This window comes from Apus apus, chromosome 1 (genome assembly GCF_020740795.1).
Source record: "Apus apus isolate bApuApu2 chromosome 1, bApuApu2.pri.cur, whole genome shotgun sequence".
NCBI lineage: Eukaryota > Metazoa > Chordata > Aves > Apodiformes > Apodidae > Apus > Apus apus.
In genome coordinates this window covers 147,067,218-147,093,474 of record NC_067282.1, presented here as the reverse complement: position 1 = coordinate 147,093,474, position 26,257 = coordinate 147,067,218, and the positions used below count along the sequence as shown (strand labels likewise).

The 26,257-nt window shown below is 40.7% G+C and overlaps 1 protein-coding gene across 3 annotated transcripts in view; it reads right to left on the bottom strand.

The window, feature by feature from the left end:
* TBXAS1 (thromboxane A synthase 1) overlaps positions 1-26,257 on the bottom strand; it is a 256,201-nt gene that overhangs the window by 89,566 nt on the left and 140,378 nt on the right. For all 3 annotated transcript variants that reach the window (XM_051644014.1, XM_051644015.1, XM_051644016.1), the window contains 4 exons: positions 17,253-17,369; positions 9,168-9,256; positions 6,597-6,745; positions 4,757-4,887 (listed from right to left, as the gene is read on the bottom strand). In XM_051644014.1, the coding sequence (XP_051499974.1) occupies positions 4,757-4,887; positions 6,597-6,745; positions 9,168-9,256; positions 17,253-17,369 (486 nt within the window). The remainder of the gene's footprint in view (positions 1-4,756; positions 4,888-6,596; positions 6,746-9,167; positions 9,257-17,252; positions 17,370-26,257) is intronic.

Sequence of the window (26,257 nt, the reverse complement as noted above, 5' to 3'; positions counted from 1 at the left end):
GACAAGGAGAGGATCAGACTTTTTCAGGAGGATTACCTCTGCCCAACTCATTTCAAGCAGCTCTTGAATAAAATAGTTCATTAGTTCATGAAAAGGAAAAACTCCAGGGAACTGCTGGGGAAGGAAGAGAAATGAACAGAGTGACACAGCGATTAGGTTTTCAGATGACAATCTGAAAAATCCCTATCCTCCAAAATGCAGGTACACACATGTATGCCTCTCTTCTCCTTAGGTAAAGCATTTAGAGGAGCTCATAGGACATTTTTCCGTGGGAATCAGTGTTCCAGAGATTAAATTTGTAACCAGGCCACCATTTCTCAGAAAGATGAAAAGATACCACTTCCTTATAGTACCTTACTATTGCTACCAGTAGTGATAGGGCAGTTCTTCTCCCTTTGGAAGCATTTAAACAGCTTAGTTTCAGACTTCCTCAAAATTCAGTTTCCTGCCCTTTTTTAGGCTCCCATGGCTGATGCTGGAAACCCAAAGAATCTCCACACACCTGGAATCATTTATGTCTGCCTGGGTGTGCAGGCAGCCAAAGGGGCAGCAGAGCCAGTGACTGCACTTAGCAGAGACTGGGGAAATGATTGGTGGGAATGGGGATGAGAAAGTGGGGAAAACTGGAAGGGGTTGTTTGAGCTGGTCCTAGCACAGTAGAGTATGGAGCATTCCAGGGCCATACCAGCCCTCAGGAGTCCAGATCATCACCAGGGCCAACAGCACCCTACAACTTCTTTGTGGCTTTACACCACGTGGGTCACAGGCAGTGTGGTTCACAGCAGCACGACTTTTACCCTCTTCTCCTGTTGTTCCTTCTGTCTGCTCCACACTTACATGAAAAGCATGCAGTCTTTAGTCAGACTGACTAAGCTGCCAACCAAGATGCCAGTGAACACAGTTCCGGTACCATTTCTCAGTGCTTTCTCACTGTCTTGTTTCAAATCAGCTTGAGACTACCAAGAAACACGTGATCAGCATCAGAAACATCATCAGGTTGCTACTGGCCTGGCATGAATCAGTGACCTTGAATTTCAGATGCACAGCAGATAGCATGACTGGAAAAATTAGGAGATACATTAGAAATGTATTGCAGCCTCTATGAACTCTCCAGTTCTCCTTGTTAAAGGGTGCATATTTGAAAACTGGATTTTCCCATAGATCTGTTGTGATTTTCCAAAAATATCCTTAAATTGTTACATTTCAATTGTTGTTGTTACTGTGGATAACAAATGAAATTCTGGCTTCTCATCTGCTGGGATGGCTCAGTTTCAACCCACAATCTTAGAAAGGAGTCTCAATTTTGAGGACCATAAACAACTTCTTTTTCTAGATACCGTCATTTAAAATAAACTGGAAATTAAGAACATGATACAACATGACAGAAAAACAAATCTTACATGAATACTGATTTGTATATCAGATTAATAAATTAAAATCTATTAAATTATCATATACTGAAGTAAACAGTCTATCTGCTCTGTTTCTGGAAACATTTTGCCTAAGGGAAAAATTTAAACCTGGGCAGATAATCAGGATAAGGTATTTGAACACTTAAATCCTTCTGGAGTCTTCAAAGTAGGTGTTAAGTGGTGCATTAAATTTGTGCTGTTTCTTCTGAGCAGGGTAAATTTGCTCTTCTGTAAATAGTGGGAAAAGCATTTTACAGTAATTTGAATCCATGAATAAATGTAATATGTTAAAATTGCTAAAGTACGACCACTAAATGTTTTTGTACATAAGCCAAATGAGTGGAATATCCAGGACTGAAATTATTTGACTGACCAAAGAAAGATAATATATAATTAAAATGACATCTGCAGCACTAACCAATGGGATGAGAGAAAGTGACATCACAGATCTCGTACAAGCTGCAAGCGTATTATTAGATCTCAACCCGGCTATAAAATTACTATCTGCCCATGGGATTATTCATTGTTCATTTACTGATAGAACAGGGATGATAACAGCCTGACTTTGCTTGTCACAGTTTTTTGGCCTTCCTTTATTCTGCGTTCATCTTAGCTACAGATGAGAGGAAGACAAGCTTCAGCTGAATCACTTTTGTGGAGCTTTTCATTGTTTTACAGCTTGTTCAAAAGGCTTTTTTTTTTTTTTTTACCTTTTTTTCCTTCCAGAAAGAAAAAATAAAAAGCTGAAAGCATTTTTAATGGTGACAAAATTGATGTGGAGTAAAATACACGACGTGACATCTAGGAATGTGGCAACCTAAGGAATGCCTATTGGCCTAATGTAGCACAAGACTTTGCTTATTGCTCCCATTATTATCACAAAGAACCAGTAGCTACCGGTTATATCTTGGCTTCATTAACATTCAGTGCCAAAACTCTGACTGACTTCAGTGGATACATTTCATCATTGGAGACCTAGGACACAGGACATAATTCTCCTTCATATACAGGGCTATCTGGGACACCTGATCTCTACAGATTACATTTCTGCATTAAATTGGACACAGCTGCATTTTGATCCGTTTCGCATACTGTTTCTATACTCTTGGCCAATTTTTAAGCTGCCTATAGTTGTAACAAGACTCATGTGCCACCAACCTCGACCAGTCAAAAATTCTAAAAGCATAGAAGGAGACAGGCAGTTAAAAGGAGAAAAAAAAAAAAAAAAGAAAAAAGGAAAAAAAAAAAGAAAAAATATATTCTCCAGACTTTCTGGTCTCTTTTGAAAGCCATGCTAACAGTCCTGAACTGCAAAGGGGACTTCATGTGCTCTCAGAAATACGGTCATAAGTGTCTCCCTCCCAGCATTTGAAATAGTTTCCCTATGCCAATTTTGCAAACTAGGCAGAAGTCCAGGACCAGGCGGGACCACAGCCAGTCATGGGCTTGTGCATACACTGTGACAGCAAACATGGACCTTGTGTTTTCCTCCATATTGCCTTGATACAAAGCAGCTACTGCCATGTGTTATCTCTTACTGCACCTCCCATCATCTCTTCCAATATAACCTTAAACGTCTGCTCCATCTCTAGTAAACAGAAGGATTTAGCCCATGATTAATACTCTCAGTGCTACTGCCACAGAAACACATTGCATTTTATTAATATTAATGTATTAATTACTTCTAGTCCAAATTAAATTGTTCTATCATCCCTTTTAGAACTGATACACAGAATAGACTTTTCCTGCAAACTAATGCAGCATTAATCTTTGATTCAAAAATCGGCCTCATACAGCCACACCAGTATGCCATTAAAAGTCACACTGGATCTCTGCACTAGAAATGAGGTGTCTGCAAGAAGCTTAGGTACATCAGCCCTTTTAGAAAATATTCCTCCAGCACTCAGACTGGGCAAGGAACAATGTATATGAATAATTGTTTGTGGCCCATCAACGGTGCTTACAACATTTTGGATGTAAAGAATGGAGACAAAGACCTAAAGGTTAATAAGGGCAAAGACTCATAAAAGTGGGCCTGAGGAAAAACAAGAAGCATGTGATAATAAAGCAAAACAAATACAGAAGTGAAAATTCACCACAGAAAAAGTCAAAGAAAAAGAACAGAACAAGCAACACAGCAAAAAGCAGCAATATCTTGGAAAATCAATGTAATTTTAAAATGTGTCCTTGATGTAACATAGGATAAACTAAAATCCATTTTTTCCTGAAAGGTGACAGCTGTGGGGCAAAATGTGAGTACAAGTTGGGAGGATCTATTCTCACCTTTTCTGTTACCTCACCAGAACTGTGCTTTGTCTCAAAATCGTAAGAAATCTCTCTTATATTTCAATATTAACAGTTTCTTAATGTCTATGTTGTAGTATGTTTCATGTCAATTGATATGCAAAACTTGGTCTCAGTTACCTTTAAAATGGAATTCTTATTGATATTCTTTGTTTCCCACTAAAAGTCCCGTAATTCAGTGGTCAGCTGATTTTTAGGGATATTAAGTGCAGTCTGAAGTAAAGTACAGTCCAAAACGACAAGCAGACCTGAAGAACTTCTGTATCAGAGAACTGAGGTATACACCTATGTTCCAAATGCTTCATATATTAAAAATAGAGAGACTTCAGTAAAAATGCGTGTGCATTTAGATACTTCATAAAATAACAAGGATTAAAAGAAAACTAAACAAACCAACAAACAAACAAAAGCCAGAACTGAGTTATGTTCAGAAGAAAAACAAATACATGGGTAAGAAATTATTTGCTAATTATGCATACCCATTATTTTGCATTCTTCAGGTAGAATTTACTACCTTTCTCTTTAGCTATCTCTAGTGTCTGCTCTTAACCAGACACTCAGGTTGTTTCCATTTTCAAAAGCAGTAGGAACCATCACAGGGCTATATAAAAACCTGCCTCAGCTCCTAGGTAATGACTGAGTTGAAACACTCAGTGGGGGCTCCCTTTTCTCTGGTCATTAAGGAAGGGTAACATAGACAAAACACCTGACTTCAAGATGAGAAAAAATTCTACAGGGTGAATCCTTCCTTCTCGGTCTAGAAACTGCACTGGAAAGTCATCCCAGATGTAACATTTTCTGCACCCTTATTTGAACAGAAAAACTAAGAGAAGCAGTCTTTCTTGTAATGTGTTAACAATTCTGCATCAACAGCGAGCCTGATTGATGGTACATAAAGCTAAAAATGAATAAAATCTTCACTAAATTGCTTTGAATGTTCAAGCAGACTGAGTTTGCTTTTTCAACTGAGGCTTATGTCGCTTCCAATTTTTCCTCAAAACGTTTGCTTATCCATATATTTATCACAGAAATGGCCTTACCTCAGCTGCATCTTGCTGGTCTCTGAAGACAATTGCATTTTTTATGGTTTGGATAAAAAAACTATTCAGTTCCTTTTGTTTCTTGTTTGGCAAAATCCGGAGCAATGGGATCATTATGAATGGGAAAGAAACTGTAAGAGATTTTAAAGAAGAAAACACAGAATTAGACTGTAAAAGCTTGTCATATCCCCTTCCTTTCATTAATATTACAAAACTCATCAAGTGGGATGTGTTACTTCTGGGAAACCTGTTTTATTCCTTTTCTCTCTCTCTCTTTCTTCCACCCCAATGAGCTGGTAAAGGATTTCCTTTTAGAATTTCCATGTTGGCCATGATTCCCTTGCTAGACACAGGCCTTCTAAGATTGCATGCACAATACTTCAGGATTTTGGTTCAGCCTCTTGATGCCATGGAGCCATCAAAACAAAAGGGAGAGTTATTTTCCCCACCTACTTAAACAATAACATACAGAAGGTGGAGGGTTTTGAACTGGCATAGCAGCTTATGGCACTGATCCATAAAACTGTGTAGTGGTCATTCTCATATATAGTTCTTCAATACTAGGATATTGGTTTGTAATTTTATCTTGCTTCTCCAAGAAGGCCGCAGATTCTGGAAGTAGGATGTTATCAAAAGGATGGTCTCCAGTCCATGGCCTTTATAGTCAGGAACTAGAAACCTGAGTGAAGTCTTGAATCTTCATAAGCCCCTCATTAACTTATGAACAGCCTAAGACTAACAAATCAGTTACTGGAAACCTCCTGTCCTGCCAACAGGGCAACACAGTGTGGAAATTCAGACCACATAATGTATCAACAGAAAGAGATCAACCAAGGAATCTAACACCAAACCCCACAAAGACTTTCCTTAATGAAGGACATGGCCCTAGACATATAGGGAAACATTTTTGTCCCTTCAGAAATTAGTCACAAATCCCAATTGCAATCAGGTTAAATATTAACCGCAGGACATTTTGGATGTTCAGCTCCAGAAGGAAACAGTTCATATGCTGCTTGCCAGTACAGGTGCAATCTGTAATGCCAGCAGGATCAGATGGGCACAGAAAACTGCCACTGTGCCACCTGACATTATTACAAGCAGGTCTAGAAAGAAAGATGGTAAAACTTCAACAACCTCAATCATGCTGTGGCTTCCTCAGCTACAATTCTTACTGCTCTTGTATGAACAACACCACTGACACCATGAAGCCTTAGCTTTCATGCCCTAGAACTAAAAGGTTTTATACTCCCTTCTTGCATTCCCTATCTATCCATCTAAAAATAAAGGCACTCTTTTAATGACAGCCTGTACTGGCACTTATCATCTTTATCCTTTATAGCCGTCAATCCGGCTGCTGTTGCTATTTAAATAAGAATTAGAGGACTTATGCTACCAGCTTAGGCTCCTCCACCTCCTTTGTTTAGTGGGTTATTAGCCCACTGTTGCTTATGGCAGGGATTTCAATCTCTACTTAGCAAAATAAGTGCACAAAAACTTTACTCTCAGGCTCCAAAAGGCAGTTACTCTGTTCTAAGACAAAAGTACTTAAAGAAATACCGTAGAAACTACAGGTCCCAGAAACCTTCCACTTAGATCAACCAAGAGCATTGCCTTCCAAGAACCCTCAGTTTCTGAAGGAAGTTGCATTAATGGTGACAGGAACTGTAGAGAATGTGGTGGCAATCTCCAGGGTATACTTGGCCTCTAAGTTGTATTCTGAAGACCTCTGAAATAAAGCCTACTATACATTTTCCTGCTCCTGATTCAACACATTTTGCAATTTGAGAATGAATTTTAGAAAATTACCATAAAGAAGTAGACAAAGGTAGACTATACTCACGGATTAGAATGAGGAGAGGCTTAAACAAAGACATTTCAAAGAATGCTCTGCAATTCTTAACAAAAGGGTCGTTGGGATTCTTCTGAGAATCCACCTCAGTACCAAACGCTACAGTACCAACAACATCCAAGGTATAGCAGTTGTAACACCTGCATTGAGTTGAAGAATGATAAATCATTAGCTAAAAATTACAAATCCATTAAAATATTGCTGCTACAAACATCACATAATATTAATTGTTGACCCTGATTTTCTTTTTGCTTTTAGATTTGAGCTTTGCCAACAAGAGATGTTTCCATCATTCTGACAAATGCTGGTTCTTAATAACAATCATCTTCTCTCAATCTATAAAGTGAATATATTTTCAGAACTCAACAATTCCACTAAAAAAATTACCAAAAAAAATTGTTTCATTTGTTATTATCTAGAAATCAAATGCATAAGTTCCAAGATTCTTAAGTGTTTTCTTAGTGTATATCCTAATTAAAGAGATCATTCCTGTCTCATTTTAAATGGCAGAAACCACATCTACTACCAGTCTAATCTACACTCTCAATGAGATGAGGTACCTAAGTAAAAATTCCTGTTACGGATTTCCTTCATCTTCTTGATAGCTGGTTTGTAATGTAAAATTGTGGCCAAAACCAAGAGGAAGTGACACCGTGTGAAATCTGTATCTCTGCAGAGGAGCAGCAAATGCTTTGAAAGCTACAAATTATCTGTGGACAATGATCTAGAAACTTCAGAACTTATTGAATCTCTCCCTGCATATCTGACCACCTCACCATCTTCTACTGGGCATTAGCAGCTGTATTTAGTTTTGAGTTAAATGGATAGAGAACGTAAAATAGCCTTGAAATTTGATTCTTCTCATGTGTGGTCAAGTCTGCAATGGATGTTCTCATTTCCCTTACCAAAGGCTAACATCAAAATCTCTGGTGTTTTAACCTAAGTGAGACCATATTATAAGAAAGGACGGTATGCAGGCCCGGTATATCCTGTATATACACATTGTGAAGCAGCATTTCTAAACTATGACCTTTGAGCACTGTCATTCTGGTGACACCAGAGTAGATTTGGAAGGTAACAGTACTGCAAACCTAAGTATCATCTTTGGGTTTTCAACTTCTACACAAAAAACCCAAGCATTATTAGAAATTGAAATGTTAAAAGAAGGGACGCTGCAATAAAACACTAATTTCAGAAGTGCTTGATCATCCACCTCTCCAAGGTGCTATGATAGATTAAAAACTAAATTTTGGACGTTGAAACAAAATGGCTAAAGTACAAAAGATGTACAAGACAACAGAAGGTTGCAGATAGTGTATTTACATCCAAGAAATAGCTCCCCAGGCAATTCTGGGAAAATGCAGTGCAACGAGAATCAAAATTATACATGTCAAAACTGCTGAAATGGTAGCATCATGAAACAACTGAAAGATCACATTGTGAGATGGTCAACACCATTCATTTATACTTTCAGAAGGTCTTTTCCAAAGTGCCCTTTGAATGGTGAAACCCTATAATGGATCAATACCTTAAAGACCAGGCAAAGAAAAAGGACAAATAGAATAAGGGAAAAGCCTAGAAGGACTTAAAAAGTCAGTTTTCATTAGAGCATTAGGCTAGTTGTAATTCATCTCAAAGATTCATTGCATCTCTTCGTTTGTTTAATAAAGAGATCTCTGTGCACACACACTTGCCTATGTACTTGGAAAGAGATGGGTGAATTGTGGCTAAATATCTTTTTCTTTAAATGAAAAAAAAAAATTATTTGCACTGCTGCAGTTTGGGGGAAATCATTAAGAACTTCAGAGGGCACTGACCAACCTAGCAAATGAAGTGTATACAAAATAGACCCTACTAGAAAGAATGCATTTAAACTACTCATATGCCATACAGGATCCTAGAATAAATGTATCTGCTCAGAGAAGATATTAGACAGTGTTGTGAACAGTTCAGTGAAGACCTCTGACGAAAGAACAACACAAGAGATAACAGGATATTAAATGCATAACAAAGGGGCGAAAGCACAGTATGGAAAATATTAAAGTGTCATTTTATAAATCAATGGTGCATTCTCATCTGTAGTACTGATGCCATCATTTCACAAAAGGCTAGAGTGCCATTAGAGGGGTTAGAAGGAATGTGGTGGGAATGATTAAGTACTCAAAAAACCTCATATAAAAAAAGCAAGAGCATGATGGACTAGAGGGATTTGATACTAGATCAATTCTTATATTTATACATTATTGGCACACTGTAGAGAACAGACTGGACAGGCACTGAGGCAGCTTTCTTTCTGCTTCCAGCTGTTAAAACTTCATTAAACAACAGCTAGAAATACATTAGATGCTTTTCCAAAATTACTTTTCAAGTATGCAATGGCTGCCCCCAGGAAGAAAAGGCATCTATCAGACACATCGCCTATTAAACGATGATGTTCACTTATAAAAGTGAGGGAGGGGGAAAAATATTCCTTTATACAGTAAGTGCATATTTAGAATAACTGCTGCTATTGATTTTTTATTTTTTTAAATCTGCTACTAATTTCTGGCATGTTCAACATACCTCTGGATATCAAAAGCTTTGCCAGAATCTGCATAGACTTTCAAGTTACACAGCAGGACGTCACAGGCCTGGTTTATTAGCGGTGTCATCTAGAAGGGAACACATCGTACTGTGAAAAACATTAAAATGTTAAAAATAAATCAATTTTTCTGCATTATTTTTATCCAGTAGATGGGATGGAGCTCTCAGAATCTGCTGCAAGTGTGGTCAGGCACTTTTGCACTAGTAAGATGAAATGTTGGGACTGACTGCTAAAAAGAAACCTTTCTCTAGCTCTGGGTCTAAACATGAGAGATCCTGTCACTTAACTGACCTTTGGTTCTTGCCCACCTGTAGCTATATACAGAGAGAGGTTTCAAGCAAAGACATCCCCCTCTCTTTTTAACTGTTCCCTGTTCCAAATGAAGATTTATCAAAATCCATACTTATAGGACATTACATTTAGGCTACACATTGGAATCACAGAACGGTTTGAGTTGGAAAGGACCTTAAAGATCACCTAGTTAAAGCCCTCCTGCATGGACAGGGACACCTCCCACTAGATCAGGTTGCTCTCAGCCCCATTCAACCTGGCTTTGAACACTTCCAGGGAGGGGGCAGCCACAACTTCCCTGAGCAACCTGTTCCAGAGTCTCACCACCCTCACAACAGAGAATTTCCTCCTAATTTCTAACGTAAATCTCCCCTCTTCCAGTTTAAAACCATTACCTCTTGTCCTCTCACTATAAGCCCTTGTAAAAAGTCCTTCCTCAGCTTTCTTGTAGGCTCCCTTCTGGTACTGAAAAGTCTTTCTAAGGTCCTCCCAGAGCCTTCTCTTCTCTAGGCTGAACAACCCCAACTCTCTCAGCCTGCTTTCAAAGGAGAGGTGCTCCAGCCCTCTGATCATCTTTGTGGCCCTCCTCTGGGCTTCCTACAGGAGCTCCATGTCCTTCTTATGTTGGGAGCCCCAGGATTGAACACAGTACTCCAGGTGAGGTCTCAGAAAAGCTGAATACAGGGGGAGAATCACCTCCCTTGACCTGCTGGCCACGCTTCTTTTGATGCAGCCCAGGACACGGTTGGCTTTCTGGGCTGCAAGTGCACACTAGTGGCTCATGTTGAGCTTCTTGTCCAGGGCAGATATGCTCCAGGGGAGAAGGAATAATATTTTCCATAGTCTCAAAGTGCTGTAAAGATATCAGCATCAGAGTCCTAGCATCTCCATCTTGCTGTCCCTCAGTTTGAGGGATTTAATAAGGACTTTATAAGAACACCGTGCATACCCCACTACAGGGCAAACTGCTATTGCTACCTGAGGAATGAGTTTTCTGGAGTGGTGATGCCGTTAAATGGACATTCATGTGAATTTATTCAGCTAACAGTTCTTTCCAGTCACTGACACATGATGGTCAGGGATAGCTTCCCACAGCCCAGCAGTAGCTAGCAGTGCAACACTCTCTTCTTTAGCACTTCATGGACATCATGACATAGGCAACTATCAAGACCTCATTAAAGTCTCTGACTTTTTACATATAAAAGGCATCAGGCACCTGCCTTGATTACACCTACCAGGGGAGCAGAGGAAGAGTGTAGATGCAGCAATACAGCCATGACCCCAAAGGCATTATCTGCTATAGCTCATTCTCCATATAGACTGCCCAGAGGTCTTTATAACCTACAATATAATACCACAGTCTTGCCTCAACAATTATGCCAGGCATCAGCAGACATACATGTAGACACCACCCTTCCCTTCCTGAACAACTTCCTTCGGCATATAGATGTCAACAAACATGAGAACAGACTTGTCCTACTCCTCTGACATTCTTGATACCAAAACAGACTTACTGCAGCCTCTCAGCATTCTCTGAGAGCTATGCAGCCTGCACAGCCAAGTCCATTTTGCTTGGCACTTCTGCCTCTGTGAAACTGGCATAACGCTTCGTGCACAGGCACTCTGCCACCCTAACACATGGGCAAGACTATACGCAGTCAAAAGGCCAACGAGGGAGCATCCAACATGTTTTCAAAAGGCAGAAGTCTGAGTCAAGAGTGTGTCTAGCTGCTCTCAAGGTCTTGTACCTATATGGGATGGAGCAGGTTGCCACTATTTCAGTTCAAAGCTGGATTGATTTGGGCTTTGCCACAGTCTCATGGGACAATTCTGAAGCCAGGTAAGTATTTGGTAAAAGTAGCTGTTATCTGTTTGGGAGGTAGACACCATGTTATGTAGCAGTTTTCTTCCCCTTTTGGTTTTCTAAAGAAGGTCCCATGCAGTAAGCTTCTTCTCAAATGGTTCAAAAAAATTAGCACATTTCTGTTTAACAGACTGAACCTGGGTGAAACGCTTTATAATCCCTGGGCCTAGCTCTTCCAATGGACTGAACCAGTCAAGAAGAATAAAATGAAAATCCCTGTTTTAACAGGTACAATATTTCCTAAACAGATGGTGATAATTTCAGATTTTCCTTTTATTGCCTTATTTTCTCTTTTATTCTTCATCACCAAACCTGCAACCACCCAGCTGGTTGCTATCAGTTTCCAACAGCTGCCAGAAGTGGCAGGGACACATACACCTGGCCAGGACATCTCGCAGCACCTCTGCGCTTTCCAACATTCCACCAGCCTTTCAAAATACCATTGCAATTCATTTCTACTCATAAGATATTTTTATTAGTAAATCTAACCAGGAAAATGGGGAGGGGGGCACATGGATTTGATTTATTGTTAGCCTGATAGGACCGAGTTATATCAATGAGACAATTATTTGCATGTGAAAGCTACGGGGGATATGTACTCAGGAATCCTGGGTTTGGGTTTTTATTCCCCTGAGGGACATAAATTAGTCCAAGATTGCTAACTACAAAGACCACAGACTGAAACATTCTCAAGTCCCTTAACACTTTAAACTCTTTGTTCAGTTGTCAAGAAAAATAAAGTAGTGTTGGGGGAGTTGAACTATATCAAACTTTGAAAACCAGCACAGAAGCCGACACGTTGATCTGCACCGCCTTGGGTATCACTAACTTCCTATACATTCACATTTGCCAGCCAGAACATAAAAGCTGCATCACCTGCCTGAGATTCAGTTCTTGGTGGGTAAACAAACCCCAGCTGCTCTGTGTTCAGATTGGCTGAGAGTAACAGGATGAAGAAAAATCTAAACAATATGGTCTCTGTAAATATTTGATCTGCCAGTTATCTACTAGCAAGAGTAGCCCAGAGTCCAAATTTCTTTCTTTCTGCCAAAGAAGAGCATTTGGGGTTAGGGTTTTCATGATGCCAGGGGCTTTGCTGTTTAAATCCTGCCAATATGCTGTTTGGCACATAACAACAACTAGTTTCTGATTCTGCATACGCACAGTGCATGGGGATGTTTGCACTGTTCAAAGGCATCAGTGTCATGTTCCTCTAGTCAGACGTGGTCCTCAGTTTTCACTATTATTATTCCCCTTATTATTAGCATCCAAACTATGAAGCAGAAGGCTGGATCATATTCACTGCAGACAGACACACTGGAGACACTACTGTTCACACATAGCATGCAGAAGCCATTTCAGGCCTCTTGTCCCACAGATGGGATGAAATATAAAGGGAAGAGAAGGAAAAAGGCTATGTTCCTAACCTAAGAATTGCTTCTGTACCAGATTTCAAATCCCTGATTTAGAACAAAAAAAATGGAAGAGCTTCAGGAAGATGTTTGTGAGAGCATTTGTTTCCATCACCTTGGAGTGGGGCCCCACTGTCCATGGGCACAATTTACCAACATGAGCAACTCAACCGGACACTGACTTGTGGCTCAAGGATACACACATTTGACGTATCAGCTTCTACGTTAGTGATTTGCTTTATCTCAGGTGAGCATATTTGCTTTCCTGAGTAACAACAGCAATTTCCAGAGACCCTCCCAAAATGCCTCTGATCAATGTGCATAAGCAGAGTGAGAGCAAATCAAGGAAAACTCAACAGCTGGACTGTCAGATCTTACATCCTAGTGGAACCTGGAAGATCTACATAACTAAGAGTGACGCTAGAGGATTTTCCTCCACTCTTCTGCCATGTTATCACAAATTCTGCTTTGTGTCTCCCTTTATTTGAAAGAAAATGCCTCAACACAAACTCCACTTCACAGGTTATTTAGGACAATGCTACATTATGCTGTGCTCTCTTCTTTAATTTCTGTTTCTGTTTTGTTTTAATGGTTGGTTAATGGAGGACAGGATTCCTGGCATACAGATAGGAGATGACAAGACTACTGCAGCACCATCAGAATAAATAAAAATCAATAGGTTTTCTGCTGGTGTTGGCTGTATAAGAAAGCAGAGCTATTTATCAAGTCTGACAAGGGGTCTAGAACTGCAGGATCATCACACGCACCACAGCAAAAAGAAGAGGAACAAAATAAGAAATACTAAATAGGGGATCAAGATCAGTACAACAAGATCACTAACATATCAGCTTGTTTCAATACATAATAGCTGAGGAGAATATCACAGGAGCACTGAGAAATGCAGCTTTTCCTTGAGGGCCTCCAGGTATTTCACTTCACCAGTTTCTTATAAATCACATCTTGGATCAACTTTCAGCAGTGAGTGTAATTCCCATTTAACAGATGAAAGTAATTTCATGCACAGAGAATTTCAGTAGCCTCTGCCAGATCACCTACAGACAGTCAATGGCAGAGCTGGAAGTGAAACTTCTTGGGTCTCCTGCTTCCTGTCTCTCATTTCTTGTTCTTAGTGTTCCCATAGCAATGGCACTATGAGGTCCACTCAGTGGCTTCACTGGAAAGAACTTATTATCAGAACTGCACCAACTCCCATGGCATTTCACTTGGGATACTACCAAATCTTACCGCAGGATCAACTTTAGAAGTCTATTTATGCTACACTCACCACTATAGTATTTCAATGTAATGCCATCTGGAGCCAAGCATTCCTTCAGTTGGAGAGGACTGCTTTACTAATCTTGACATACTTGTTAGAAAAAGAAAATTAAAAAGGGAGAACACACAATGTTTAGAAACCTATAAAAACAACAGTAAAGTGGTGCAGGGCTTTAAAAGAGAATATTGAGACAGAGAAAGCTGGAGAAGATGCTAGAAAATCTTGAGAAATTTTAGGAAAACTATTCTGTGTGTACACGCAGCAATCACTTGACTGGCTACCCAACAGCTCCATGACCTCTAGTTTCATTAATTGCTTGTAATTTTGCAAACTTCAAAATTTCTGTGATCAATTTGTGCTCATTTAGTAACTGCCCATTGGAGATTTTTGCCAAACTAAGGGGGAATTCCTCAAGCTCAGTGAACTTCTCAGTGACACTACACCAACTTAGTGGAAAGACAGGGGCAGAGTACACCTCTGTCCCCAGCCACAGTAGAAAGATGCCTCTGTGGAGCATTGTGGGTCAGACCTTAGCAACATACATCAGTTCTGTCTTCAGTTTTGACCTTCAGCAGCCAGGCCAAATGCTGGATGACCAGCTCCATGCTCTTGCTAGTGTGGAAACTGTCCTTTAGCCTAGCAGTAGATTCTTGTGCTTCAGAAACAGAGTTATCAGGAATCTATACTCAGTTGTCCACCCCTCCATGCATCTTTTATGTGAACTTAGTGCTACAGGGAGCACAAGGAGTTGTTAACATCTATTGGTCTGCCACAGGCTAGTAGCTCCCAGTTCTCTCAGAGCATCCAGACAAGCCTCTGGAGTGGCACTAGGGGCTTTAGCGCTCCAAGGAAACCACTGTCCAAAGCCACTCAAGAGGTCTGCAGTCTCCCCAGAATGACTGGGAAGTTTGCAGAGGAGGACTGGGAAGTTTGCAGAGGAGAACTAACACAAGGCAGACATGCAGAGTGACCAGAGAGGAAGACTTTGGTATGTAGTTTTGTCACAGCTCAGGTTTCTGTGACAAAAGAATCAATACCTTAGGAGAAGAAATGAGGAATGTGTGTAGCAGTATTTATAAATACGTGTAAAACAACACATCCACGTTCTTATGTACTAAATTAATACCAAAACTAGCCTGTTTGAAACTCCTTTGAGGTAGAGAGGAAGACTTTGTAAACAGGATGTCTTGTATACAACTCTGAATACTCTGTAGTGTGGCCGAAACTAGAACATGGTGTTTTTATTTCCATGCTGCTGCAAAGTTTCTGAGAGGACTAAATATGGGAGAGTTAAAAAGTGAGATAATAATTAATGAGCATTGATTTCCTGTGAGAAGTGTTGGTGTGGCTTCTAAATTAAGCAACAGCAAGAGAAGCACATATGTGAGGATGTAAGTTGCATTAACTTCAAATCCCAGGACTGTTCATGTATTTGGGTAGAAAATGAAATTCAAGGCTGAGAAGTGCATCCCTTCAAAAGAGGTTTTAACCTCATGTGGAATCATCTCTCTTTGTAGGGATGGATGGTCTTCTGGAGAAGATATTGGACAGAGGAACAAAGTTGAGCCTTTCAGAGAGACCTTCCCCACTTGCCATTTTCCCACTTCCTATAGACTGGAAGGAGAAAGTGACCACTTCCAGGACCCCCCGTGCCACACACAGTCACACCCTTTCCACAGAGTTTGGAAGAGGCAGCACAGGGAAAGCTGATTACCAGGCTAAAAACAAAGATCTCAGTTTTTGCCCGTGAGACAGCTACCAGGCACTACCTGACCCTCCATTATACCTCCAACCAACACTCCTGTGTTGCTTCTCCTCCACCAAGCAGTGCAAAGTGAGCACCATGACTTCTCCTCCTGCCTCCATTTAATTGGTCAAAACCTGTAAACCTGTGCCTGCCCACCCCAAGAGCATGATGCCCAGGGTCTCCACGTGCTCACTCTCACCACTCTCTGTCAAGTCTGCCCGGCTGGTGCCGGCAGAGGTTGCTCTCCGCGAATCGAGGGTAGCGAGGCTTTATCTTTTGTTAGTCCACCAGCAAAGAGCCCATGACCTGCAGTAAGGCAGATTAATTTCCGCCAGGAAAATGCAAAACTCTCCCCTCTCCACCATGCCATGAGCAACTAATCACTTGCATATTTAAACACCCTCATCTTGCTAAAATTTTGCGATGGAGCTGGTGACAGAGCAAATGTCGGGGCACATAACCAATGGCATTGTCAGTTGTGATTAATCAGCATCTCCACCAGGCTGGTGGCCAATTAGAATTTACCATAATAAGGAGGTGACAGCCGGCGTTGCTAAGCGACCACTGTCTATAGAGCTGGGAGAGCCAGACACATTTAGATGTTACTGTGGATTTCGACAGCGGCATGTCAAAACATCGCAAGCGTCTGCCCAGTGGAAAATTTTACAACCTGGGACTGGGCACCAGAGTGAGACATGGTTCCTTTTCAGAATAAAATACATAAAGGAAGAGGTGTTTTTTTTTGTCGGTTTGGGGTTTTCCCTTCCCCCTCCTGCCTCCCCTTGAAAGAAGACTTTAAGCAGTCAATCATTTATCTATGCTTAATTAAGAGATATCGTGCCACTGGAATAGGACTTTGTTACTGGGAAATGGGTTCCCATGGCTAAGTAAATGCTGGGACATTCATAGGAAATTAGCAGCAGGTCAGCGTGGAGACATTTATTTTCAGTCAGAGGTATTTATCTGGCAATGACATTCTGTTCCAGTGACTTACTTTATTATATGAAAGGATTAAAGAATAAAAGAAGGAGGGGGGAAGGAGATGGAGAAATGAAAATAGACTGACAGCAGTTCCCATGTTAACATGAGAGCTGCTGACTCTGCAAATAATGAAAAGCTATGTTCCTACTGGGAGCAATAACCTTTCCTGTACTTTAGTTTACTCCTAACGGGGAGAGGGGGAGGAAGGTGTGAGACTTTTTTTTGAGTTTGCTACACTTTTATGGATAAATCAGTTTATATACAGACAGAGGATCATATTCTCAGACGAGCTATTCTGATTTTCCCGAACCTATGACCTGGACCACACTGTATGTATGCTCAGCTGCATGTGCTCTTCAGTTCTAAATAAACTGGCATAAAGTAGCATTTTTTTTACCTGTTCTTATTATAGAGCTATGTAAAATAGATGCTTGCACGAAAGAAAATAATTATGTCTTCTCAAGAAGGAAATCAACAGAGCCTACACCTTACCTCTTTCAGTTTGGCATCACTGAAGGCTGGGGTCAGGAGGCTCCGGACATACTTCCATCTGTCATCACGAAGACAAAGGATGCTGTCAAGCATTGGCTTGGAAATCAAGTTCGGCTTCTAAGTCAAAAGAAAACATGATTCAGTTTTAATACAAACATGACTAGATCTACTTCAGACTCTGAAACTTGCAAATATTGGCGAGTAATGGAATTGCACTGCTGTCCCACTATGAGAGGTTCAAATCAGTCCCAAACACCAAGCTAAACATGGATGAGGCTAGAGAAAATTTTCCTTTTGCTGCATGCATTTCCTCTTGGACTTGCAAAAAAGCCCCAGGCCAGACCAGTAACTCCTTGCTCAGACTGCTCTGGTTTTGATGTTCCTGGTGTTCTGCAATTGCCAGTCCTCCTCTGCTGAACCCTGCCTTCTTTCTTCCCTTTCTAAAGTGACTAGCAAGAGAACCTGTCAACGCTCCCCCTCCATATGACAGGAGTGCCAACACACTGCACGCGGGTGTCAGTGGGGGACAGAATTTCTGGTGACAGCTGGTATGTCAAATTGTTACATGCATTTTAAACGTCTTCAGAAAATACACTGATGAGAAAGCAAGACCCAGTCCTTACTCTGTCTACAACGAACATTCTAATGGAATTTTGCCCAACTAAGAAGTTGTGGCCTGGGACATTTCCAGCTTCAGCAGTTGGTCAAACGTAGTAGTTTAAAGCACTGCCCCATTAAATTCTGTACCCTGATGACTGCTATGGATCTGCTAAATTTTAATCCCACCCCACAACAAGTAAGAAATCCCTACCCAGAGAACAGTGATATTCACCAAGGAGTAAAAGCATAAAAAAGATGAAAGAGGAAGCAAATCAGAAAATGATGCAATGATGCCTGGAAGAGACATCCAGGAGGTGCCCAACCGCATAGCAGAATCTACGACAACTTCTGTTATTGCTAGAGGAGGTTTCCTAATTGTTCTTGAAGGCCTCCAAAAATGAAGATTCAGTAATGTCCCCAAGCAAAGTCTTCCAGTGCTGGACTGATCTTACCATGGCCACATGATCTCCCTTGATGGAACTTAGAATCTTCAGTCTTTGTGCTAACATAGGCATAGAAAACAGGCTATTCTCTCTCTCTTTGCAGCAGCCCATGTGTACAGAAGGCTACAGTAACCACTAATCATATTGCTATAATCTACCTCAAATAACACCAATTTGCTCAATGCATACTTAGCAGTCATGTTATCTGTGAACATTTGTTCAGTTTTGTTGCTGTCCCTCTGCACAGTCTTATTATTATTGTCTTTCTTGAAGTATGATCCCTGTGAATTGAGACAGTACTCTAGTCAGGGACGGGGTTTTTTTCATATATTCTGCAGGCTATATTTCTCTCTGTTCACCCCAAAATACAATCTACCACATCGTGACAATGTCAACTCCTGTATTGGCTTGTGGTTTCCTGCAACTCTCAGACTTCTTTTCTGGATAATTGCTCCCTAAGAAATTATTCCCCAACCTTTATCATTTAAGTTGGGTATTCCTAATAGTCATATATAAAACATGTCATTGTTGAACTGTGACCATTCTTTTCATGATTACTTCAACTGATCAAGACCACTTTGAATTGTAGCCCTTTTTCTCATAGCGTTTTTCATCCTTACCAGCTTAGTGCTTTCTACATAAATTGTTATGACAATGAGTATGCCATCATCTAACCCAACAACAAAAGTACAGCATAGCACTTGTAAAGAAGCTACCTTTGGGATCCTCCCAGCTCATGTTTCCTTTCCAATGGTGGACTGTTGCCACTTTCCAAGTCAGCCTCAGTCAGTATTTCAGGTATCATACAGCAACGTTCTCCACACAAACTATTTTAAAATTAGTGGGTTTGCACTTAATATCTTTTCTTTAAGGAGCTGCCAGCTCTCCTTAACACCTTTTTCCTTTACACTTGCCAGAATCTCATTACACTGTATAAGCTCATAAAATGCAGAAGCCCGTTTTATACTGCAAACAGACTAATGGGATAGTTTTACATTCTCAGCAATGCCACCCAGTGCAGTAAACAAATGCCACTGAACTGACATTACAGACCAGTTTTGAGCAAAGATGAGCTGGTTTTGAGTAGAAAAGTACGTAACAGGGTATTAAGCTGAAGGAAGAGACTGAGTCAAGTACTCTCATCAGATGACTACCGTAAGATAAAATATGGGCATATGGCATACATCTATAATGTACAGATAGACTGTCCTATTTAGTGCAATAACAAGAAAAACTTAGGACATGCTGTCAAAACTGAAGTGGTTTGGACTGTTTTCTTTGAATATCCCCTTCAAAGAATTTATCTGTTTTCTTACTTGTCAGCAGGTATCTTCTGAAGCTCAGAGGTGTGACTAGAGAGACCATCGTACACTGGAGCACTGCCTCATTTGTTACAGATATTCAAAGTCATAGTAGAATCAGAAGAATAAGGCTCCAGACAACTGGAGATGAGCATCATACTTGGGGAAAGTACTGTATGCTTGCCTCTACTCCACAGTTCTTCTGTATTGCTGGGGAAGCCCTTTACACTAAATCTCAACTCAGCTGGTCACCACATAAGTATTCCTTCTGTATTTGGTTTTCAGTTTCAAGCTCTGAGGCCCAGATTGCATAGGGCTCCTGAGCATTCACCAGTGCCACTGAAGTCAACAATAGGGAATATGCCTTGATCACATGAAATGCTTAGGTCCAAGAAATCAGGTCACTGAATGGGGACCCCCATTTAGCAAACACTCTTCAGACCTGTGCTTCAACCACCAGTATTCTCTCTTGATTTATAAAGTGGAGTTATCACATCACCTCCTCAGAGCTGCTAACAATGCATTAACATTTCTGAGGCAAAGATCAGAATAAAAATTCCCACAAGGAAATGTCTAATTTTGTCCTCCAAGCCAGGTTTGAATAATGTAAAGGGATAAGAGTAAAAAAAAAACCAAACACCACCACAAAAAAAACCCAACAACAACAAAAATCAATCAAGTAAACAACAACAACAAAACCACAAAGCAAACCAAAACCAAAACAACTAAAACCAGACATTTGGAACACTTGGAAAACTATTTTGCATCCACTCCTAAACTGAAGGCTGCCCAATCTGTGCACTATATAAGACAAATGTCCACTTAGATGATACCAGATGCAATATAAATCTGACTGCATTTGCCTTGAAAGCAAAACCCCCTCCTAAAATCAAACATTCACCCTAAAAAATTCTCCTAATTGCATAAAGACCATATATAGCACGATCACCAAGAGGGGTCCAGTTACTGAACAAAAAGCCTGTTAACATTAATGCTATAACTATTACACTAACCATAGCATTGCCTTTTTAGCACTCTACATCAGTAATGCTCACTTAACATATTTTTGGTGTGTATGGTATTATATAGACATAAACACTGAGAGGAACGAAAGACAATTTTGACCATAAATTATTTTACTCTGTCTCTTTAAACTGAGCACACAAAAACATGTCTGTGTTTATTGGAATAGCATCAGCATGACTGACAGCGTATAGCAGATTTCATTTATCAGGTTTTCCTTACCGTCTCTGCAAACACTTTCCTCCTAATTGCATAACCTATGTTACAGGTTCATATAGCAGGAATGAAAATGGATTTGGTAAGAGAATGAGTCTGAAGTATCTTAGTGAAAGATGAAGTGTCACCTCTCTCCAAACAGACGAAGTACTAGCTGTGTCTGAGAATTCTTCAGCCTATAAAATTCACTAAAATAAATTATCGTGGGAGGCAGCTGTAACATTTTCAGGGGTGGGATTTTGGGTTTTAGGAGGTTGCCTTTAAGTTAAAGGCAATCAGACTCATATTCCATCCAGCATTATCTATATACTCAACAACTGCTCTGCACTTCCTTCTGCTGCGTAATGAACCATTTCTGACCATGGTACAGAAATGCTGCATGAAAACCACTGGCAGCATGGTAATCTGCTGCAGAATACCTGCAAGTGCTACTGAGTTCCCACAATCACAGACATGCCATCGGAAACAACAAAGAAAATTGAAGGGATTTGCTTCCAAACAAATCCTTTAAAACACCAGTGCATTAAAGCAGAAAACAAAATAATGTTTGCAAATGAGCAGCATCTTTGCAATTGATGCAAGAATTCCCTCCCCATTAAGCTGCTCCTTAGGCTGGCCCTTCACACCCAGCTACTGGCTTGTTTGTCCCTGAGCCAATTTGGGTTGCTATTTTTTACTAAATAATTCAGGCAAGCAATTATTTGGCTCTGAGACCAACTGGTACAGAACACCTTCTGTTCCCAAGGTTAAATCACTTTCCTGAAGAGAATGGCCATATCCAAACTTGCTTACGCTCATGGTGCAAATTCTCCTCCTGAACTGTGCCCAGACCATGCCTGGGAGACAAGTAATGGATACAGGACAAAACCAGGTTAAGAAGTGTGTCAAAACAGACACCTGTAGGACCTTCTCATGCATTAACATTCTGTCCCTTTTTTATTCTGGACTATAACTGTAGCTTTGTGTGATTCATAAATCATTTGCTCCTATTCTGAGTTTGACACTAAAAGACTAGACTGAACCTCTGGCAGCCAGCAACAACTGCCTGGAGCAGGAGGAATGGTAGCAGCACCGTGATGTTCCCTCAGAAACTTTCTCTTCTTCCTTTGGCTGAAAAATGAGGGATGAAGGTTTGCATCCAGCAGAAGAAAGCTAATGCAGCCATGCACTCTTAAAATATCCTGAATCTTCAAAAAGCTTAGAGGGCACCTCTAAAGACCTTAGAAAATCTACTAGCTTCAAAATCTACAATATAAACCATTCGCTTCCATAGAAGACAGCAAGAAATGAAACTCTATAAAACAGGATCTCAGTAACTTTGTTATCCTATCCTTATTCATAGCCTAGTGCTACCAAAACCAACCAACATTTACTTCTGCTGGAGCCAACCCTCAGCACTGAAAGCCTGGTGAGACTCAAACAAGGAACGAAGCTCTAGAGCACTCAAAATCCCAAATCCTAATTAGTTCCAACACTAATTCTGACATTCATTATCTAGCAAACACCATTTTCCTCAGCCTTCTTCTAGCTCCGCAGGCTCTGCAGGATCCAGCTTTAACTGGAATTGCGTGCCCAAGCTCCTCTGAACTCTAGACCTATTCTCTCAACCATACAACCCATGATATTGAGAGCCACTTGCTCCTCTCACCTCCAGACTTTCTTCTGTATCTATGGACACTGTAGTATCCAGGGTTAAGTCCAGTTCCGGATTCCTCTCATCCCAACCTTTTAACCTCTTTGGGGTATGTTCCCAGTACAAGGGGTCATTCTTCTCCCAGCCCTTGTGCACCATGCATGATACCATGCAGTTTCTGTGATAGCTCTAGGGGGACAGGCTCTAAGTTTTCTCTCTCTGGGTGAGCTCCATAAATGATGAGCAGGCAGTAGCACTGGAACATCAGTAGGTTAATTTTTTCATTTTCTTATTTTCAAGAGGGTTGCTGTCCTCTTGCTGAAAATGCAATTGTGATTGAGCATTGCCATCCTTAAAATTTGTATTGCTTAAGAAAATGCACTTTTAGACTAAATTTAACAAAATGAAATTTAATGAAAAAATAGAAAGAAAGTTTGTAGCATGAAGACAAGACTTTATCCCTGTACCTCAGACTGGAATTATTTGTAAAATCTTGTCATAAGATAAGTTGTTCAACCCCTCCTTTATTGACAGATCATCACCACCAGTTCAGCCAGCAGGTGGAACCAGTAAGCCCATGAACTGCTCATATGGTATTTCATCGAGGCACTGACACTTACAGGTCAACGTAACACTTCCTATTAAAAAAATAACAGAACCCCTCCCCACCGAGATATCTCCAGGAATATATCTCAGCAAGCCCACAGTAAGTGGACCATGAAAGTGAGAAGGCAGAAGTTGCCTTCATATATTACTTTTCAAAAATTCCCTGTTGGTAAACCGATACAGTATATGCCTTCAAACTTGCTTTATGCTTTGTAAGAGGAAAAGTCATGCTCAGTTCTCCCTGAGTTCATGACATTCAAAGACACATTGTGTAGTGGTTCCTGGTTGAACCAGAAGAACACTGTGTTGCACATTTTTAAAAACAAAACAGTTTGTTCTTATTATATACCCTGTAGTTCATCATAGTTTCAATTTAGCAGGTTCTGGCTTACACAGGTGTTATAGCCACATCTCTTTAAAATGCACATCACTTTGCTCTTCACAAATCATCATCATGTTGGAGCAAGACTCAACTCCTTTCCCAAAGATCTCAGCCTTCACAGAGGGCAAAGGCCTGGTGTTGCCCACTGAGTGCTGTGCCCCAGCGTGGGAGACCACTGAGTCCCCCTCACCCCTCTGCTTCACTTGTGAGGGGCCTCCTACCCATTTAATACCAGAGGCAACCAATACACAAAGGTCTGGTCTCTCCCAGAGTAGGCTCATTCTTTATTTGCCTTTCAAAAACTCCAAATCCTCAGGTGCTGCACACCCCACACTGCTGCTCCCAGGTGACAGAAGTCAGCCCTTCCTTGCTCATTAAAACTATATGCACAGATACTTCTTTCTAAACACTTTCTGAGATCATGATAAACCCTGCTGATAGTCTGTTATGCTTTCTTCCCCTCTATAAAAGTCCATTTAAACCAAGTTTGATGTTAGTATCTATGACTTACGAGATGTTCTTATGGCTGCAGAGGGGAAAAGAAAACCACCAAACTAACTCCAAAAAGCTTATGCTGCTTTGCAATTTCATAAAAGTGTCTAGTAAAAATTACTAGCTTAATTTAAACCCAACATTCTTGCAGAGAAGGGGAGAAAATATCCATGCATTATCTATTTCATTAAGCTTTTAGGTTCTCTTTGGTCATTAAGGTACTTCAAACAAGTGCTACAAGGTACAATTGGTTTCAGTGACTACAGCAATTGTCTTCCACTCTACGATGTAGATCAGACCACACAAAAAGACATCTCCAAGCTCATTCTTTTGTTATCAAGTCAGGATCTTCAGTAACTGACTAAGGGCTACTGTTCATCATTACTCATTGGGAAAATGGCACAGCCAACACCAGCTTACAAGTAAATACTGGCTTTTTTTCCTCTCTGTGGCAAGCAGCCTGGAAACATCTGTTCTTGTCTTTGCAAACATTCTCTTAAGTCATGGTTATGTCAATAGAAACCAAAACGAGTCATTGCAATGAGGTAAATATAACCATTAATAAATGCTAAAATAAACACATATGGCCTCCTGCAGTCTGACCCACACTGATACAAGTCACACATCGTTCCATTTGTTAGTGTAAGCAAGATCAAAATGAAGTCCACGCCTTCATCAGTTTGCATATGATGGTCAGTTTACATATTTGGGGTCAAAATAATCAACCCAAAGGAAAAAGTTTTTACTGTTACTTAATTAATTGGGAGTTTTGGTATCATAAACAAAATCAGGCTCTACTAGAGAACCTGTGCTCTATACTCAGCTTCTACTATGCTGAGAAGCCATTTTTAAACACAATGTATAAATCTACTTTCCAACTGACGTAACTGGACTTTTTAATGCTGGGTAAAGTCATAAGACTATTAAAAGCCTCTGCTTATGTACACTTTTCCTAGAGGTAAGGTTGAGGACTAGAAGGTTCCTTTTAGACTGTAAGGAGAATTTGGAGGTAAACAGTCCCCAGTAACTTTTGCTACAGATATATTCCCATGCTTTCAATCATTGGCATACATAGGAATGGCAGGCAATGTCCATAAGAACCTGGGCTAGATCTTTCCATTACTCAAAAACACCATATTCTGTAATCTGCTCATTCAGAGACATCTCTGCAGCACCCTTGGAGATTCTGGAGAATAGCAAGAGAGATCGTAAGTACTACACAGCCTCCCATTGCCTGCCCTCTAGACTGCTGATGCCTGCCCTAATTCTGACCCAAATGCCTTGGGTATGCAGTTAGATACATCAGAAGAGGATTCACCAAAGCTGAGCACAGAGTTGTCCAAGCTGCCATGACAGCAATGCAGGAAGAGTCCCGTACCTCCCTAAGGCCTCGCCACCTCCCTTCTCATGGGCATTGTAACACAATGCACTTCAGAAGAGAGGCAACTACAGCTGCAGTCAGGGATTACTCCCTTTCTTTTAACTGAAAAGTGAAGGAAGTCATGGTGGTAACTCTCTTTCATACCATCACTGAGGGAACTGAATGCACACATAGGGAAAAGAGGTGTAATTCTTTCCCGTGGATAAGGAAGGGAAGAAAAGCAAGGAAAGTAAGAGCCAGCAGGACTAGGGTGATTATTGTTCCCCTGTACTTGGCACTAGTGAGGCCACACCTCAAACACAGTTTCGGGCCCCTCACAACAAGAAGGACATTGAGTTGCTGCAGTGTGTCCAAAGAAGAGCAATGAGATCGGTGAAGGGTCTAGGGCATGAGTCTTATGAGGAACAGCTGAGGAAATCTGGATTGCTTAGTTGGGAGAAGGGTAAGGGGAGACCTTATTGCTCTCTACAACTGCCTGAAAGGATGTTGTGGTGAGGTTGGAATCAGACTCTTCTCCCACATAACTGGTGATAGGATTAGAGGAAATGGCCTCAAGTTCTACCAGGGAAGGTTAAGACTGGGTATTAGGAAAAATTTATTTACTGAAAGAGGAGCCAAGCACTGGAACAAGCTGCCCAGGGAAGTGGTGGAGTCACCATCCCTCAAGGTGTTAAAAAATGTGTGGACGTGCCACTTCAAGACATGATTTAGTTGGCATGGTGGTGTTGGTTTGACAGTTGGACTTGATGATCTTAAAGGTCTTTTCCAAGTTTTTATGATTCTATGATTCTTTGAAATAGGAATAATAAGACAGTAAAAAACTATCACAGCAGGTGTATAGTGTAGTGAAAGGTGCAGGGAGGGATACTCCTGAAACTTCCAGTCCTTTCCAGGGAATATTTAGGAGTGAACTGAGAGTGGATGTCAT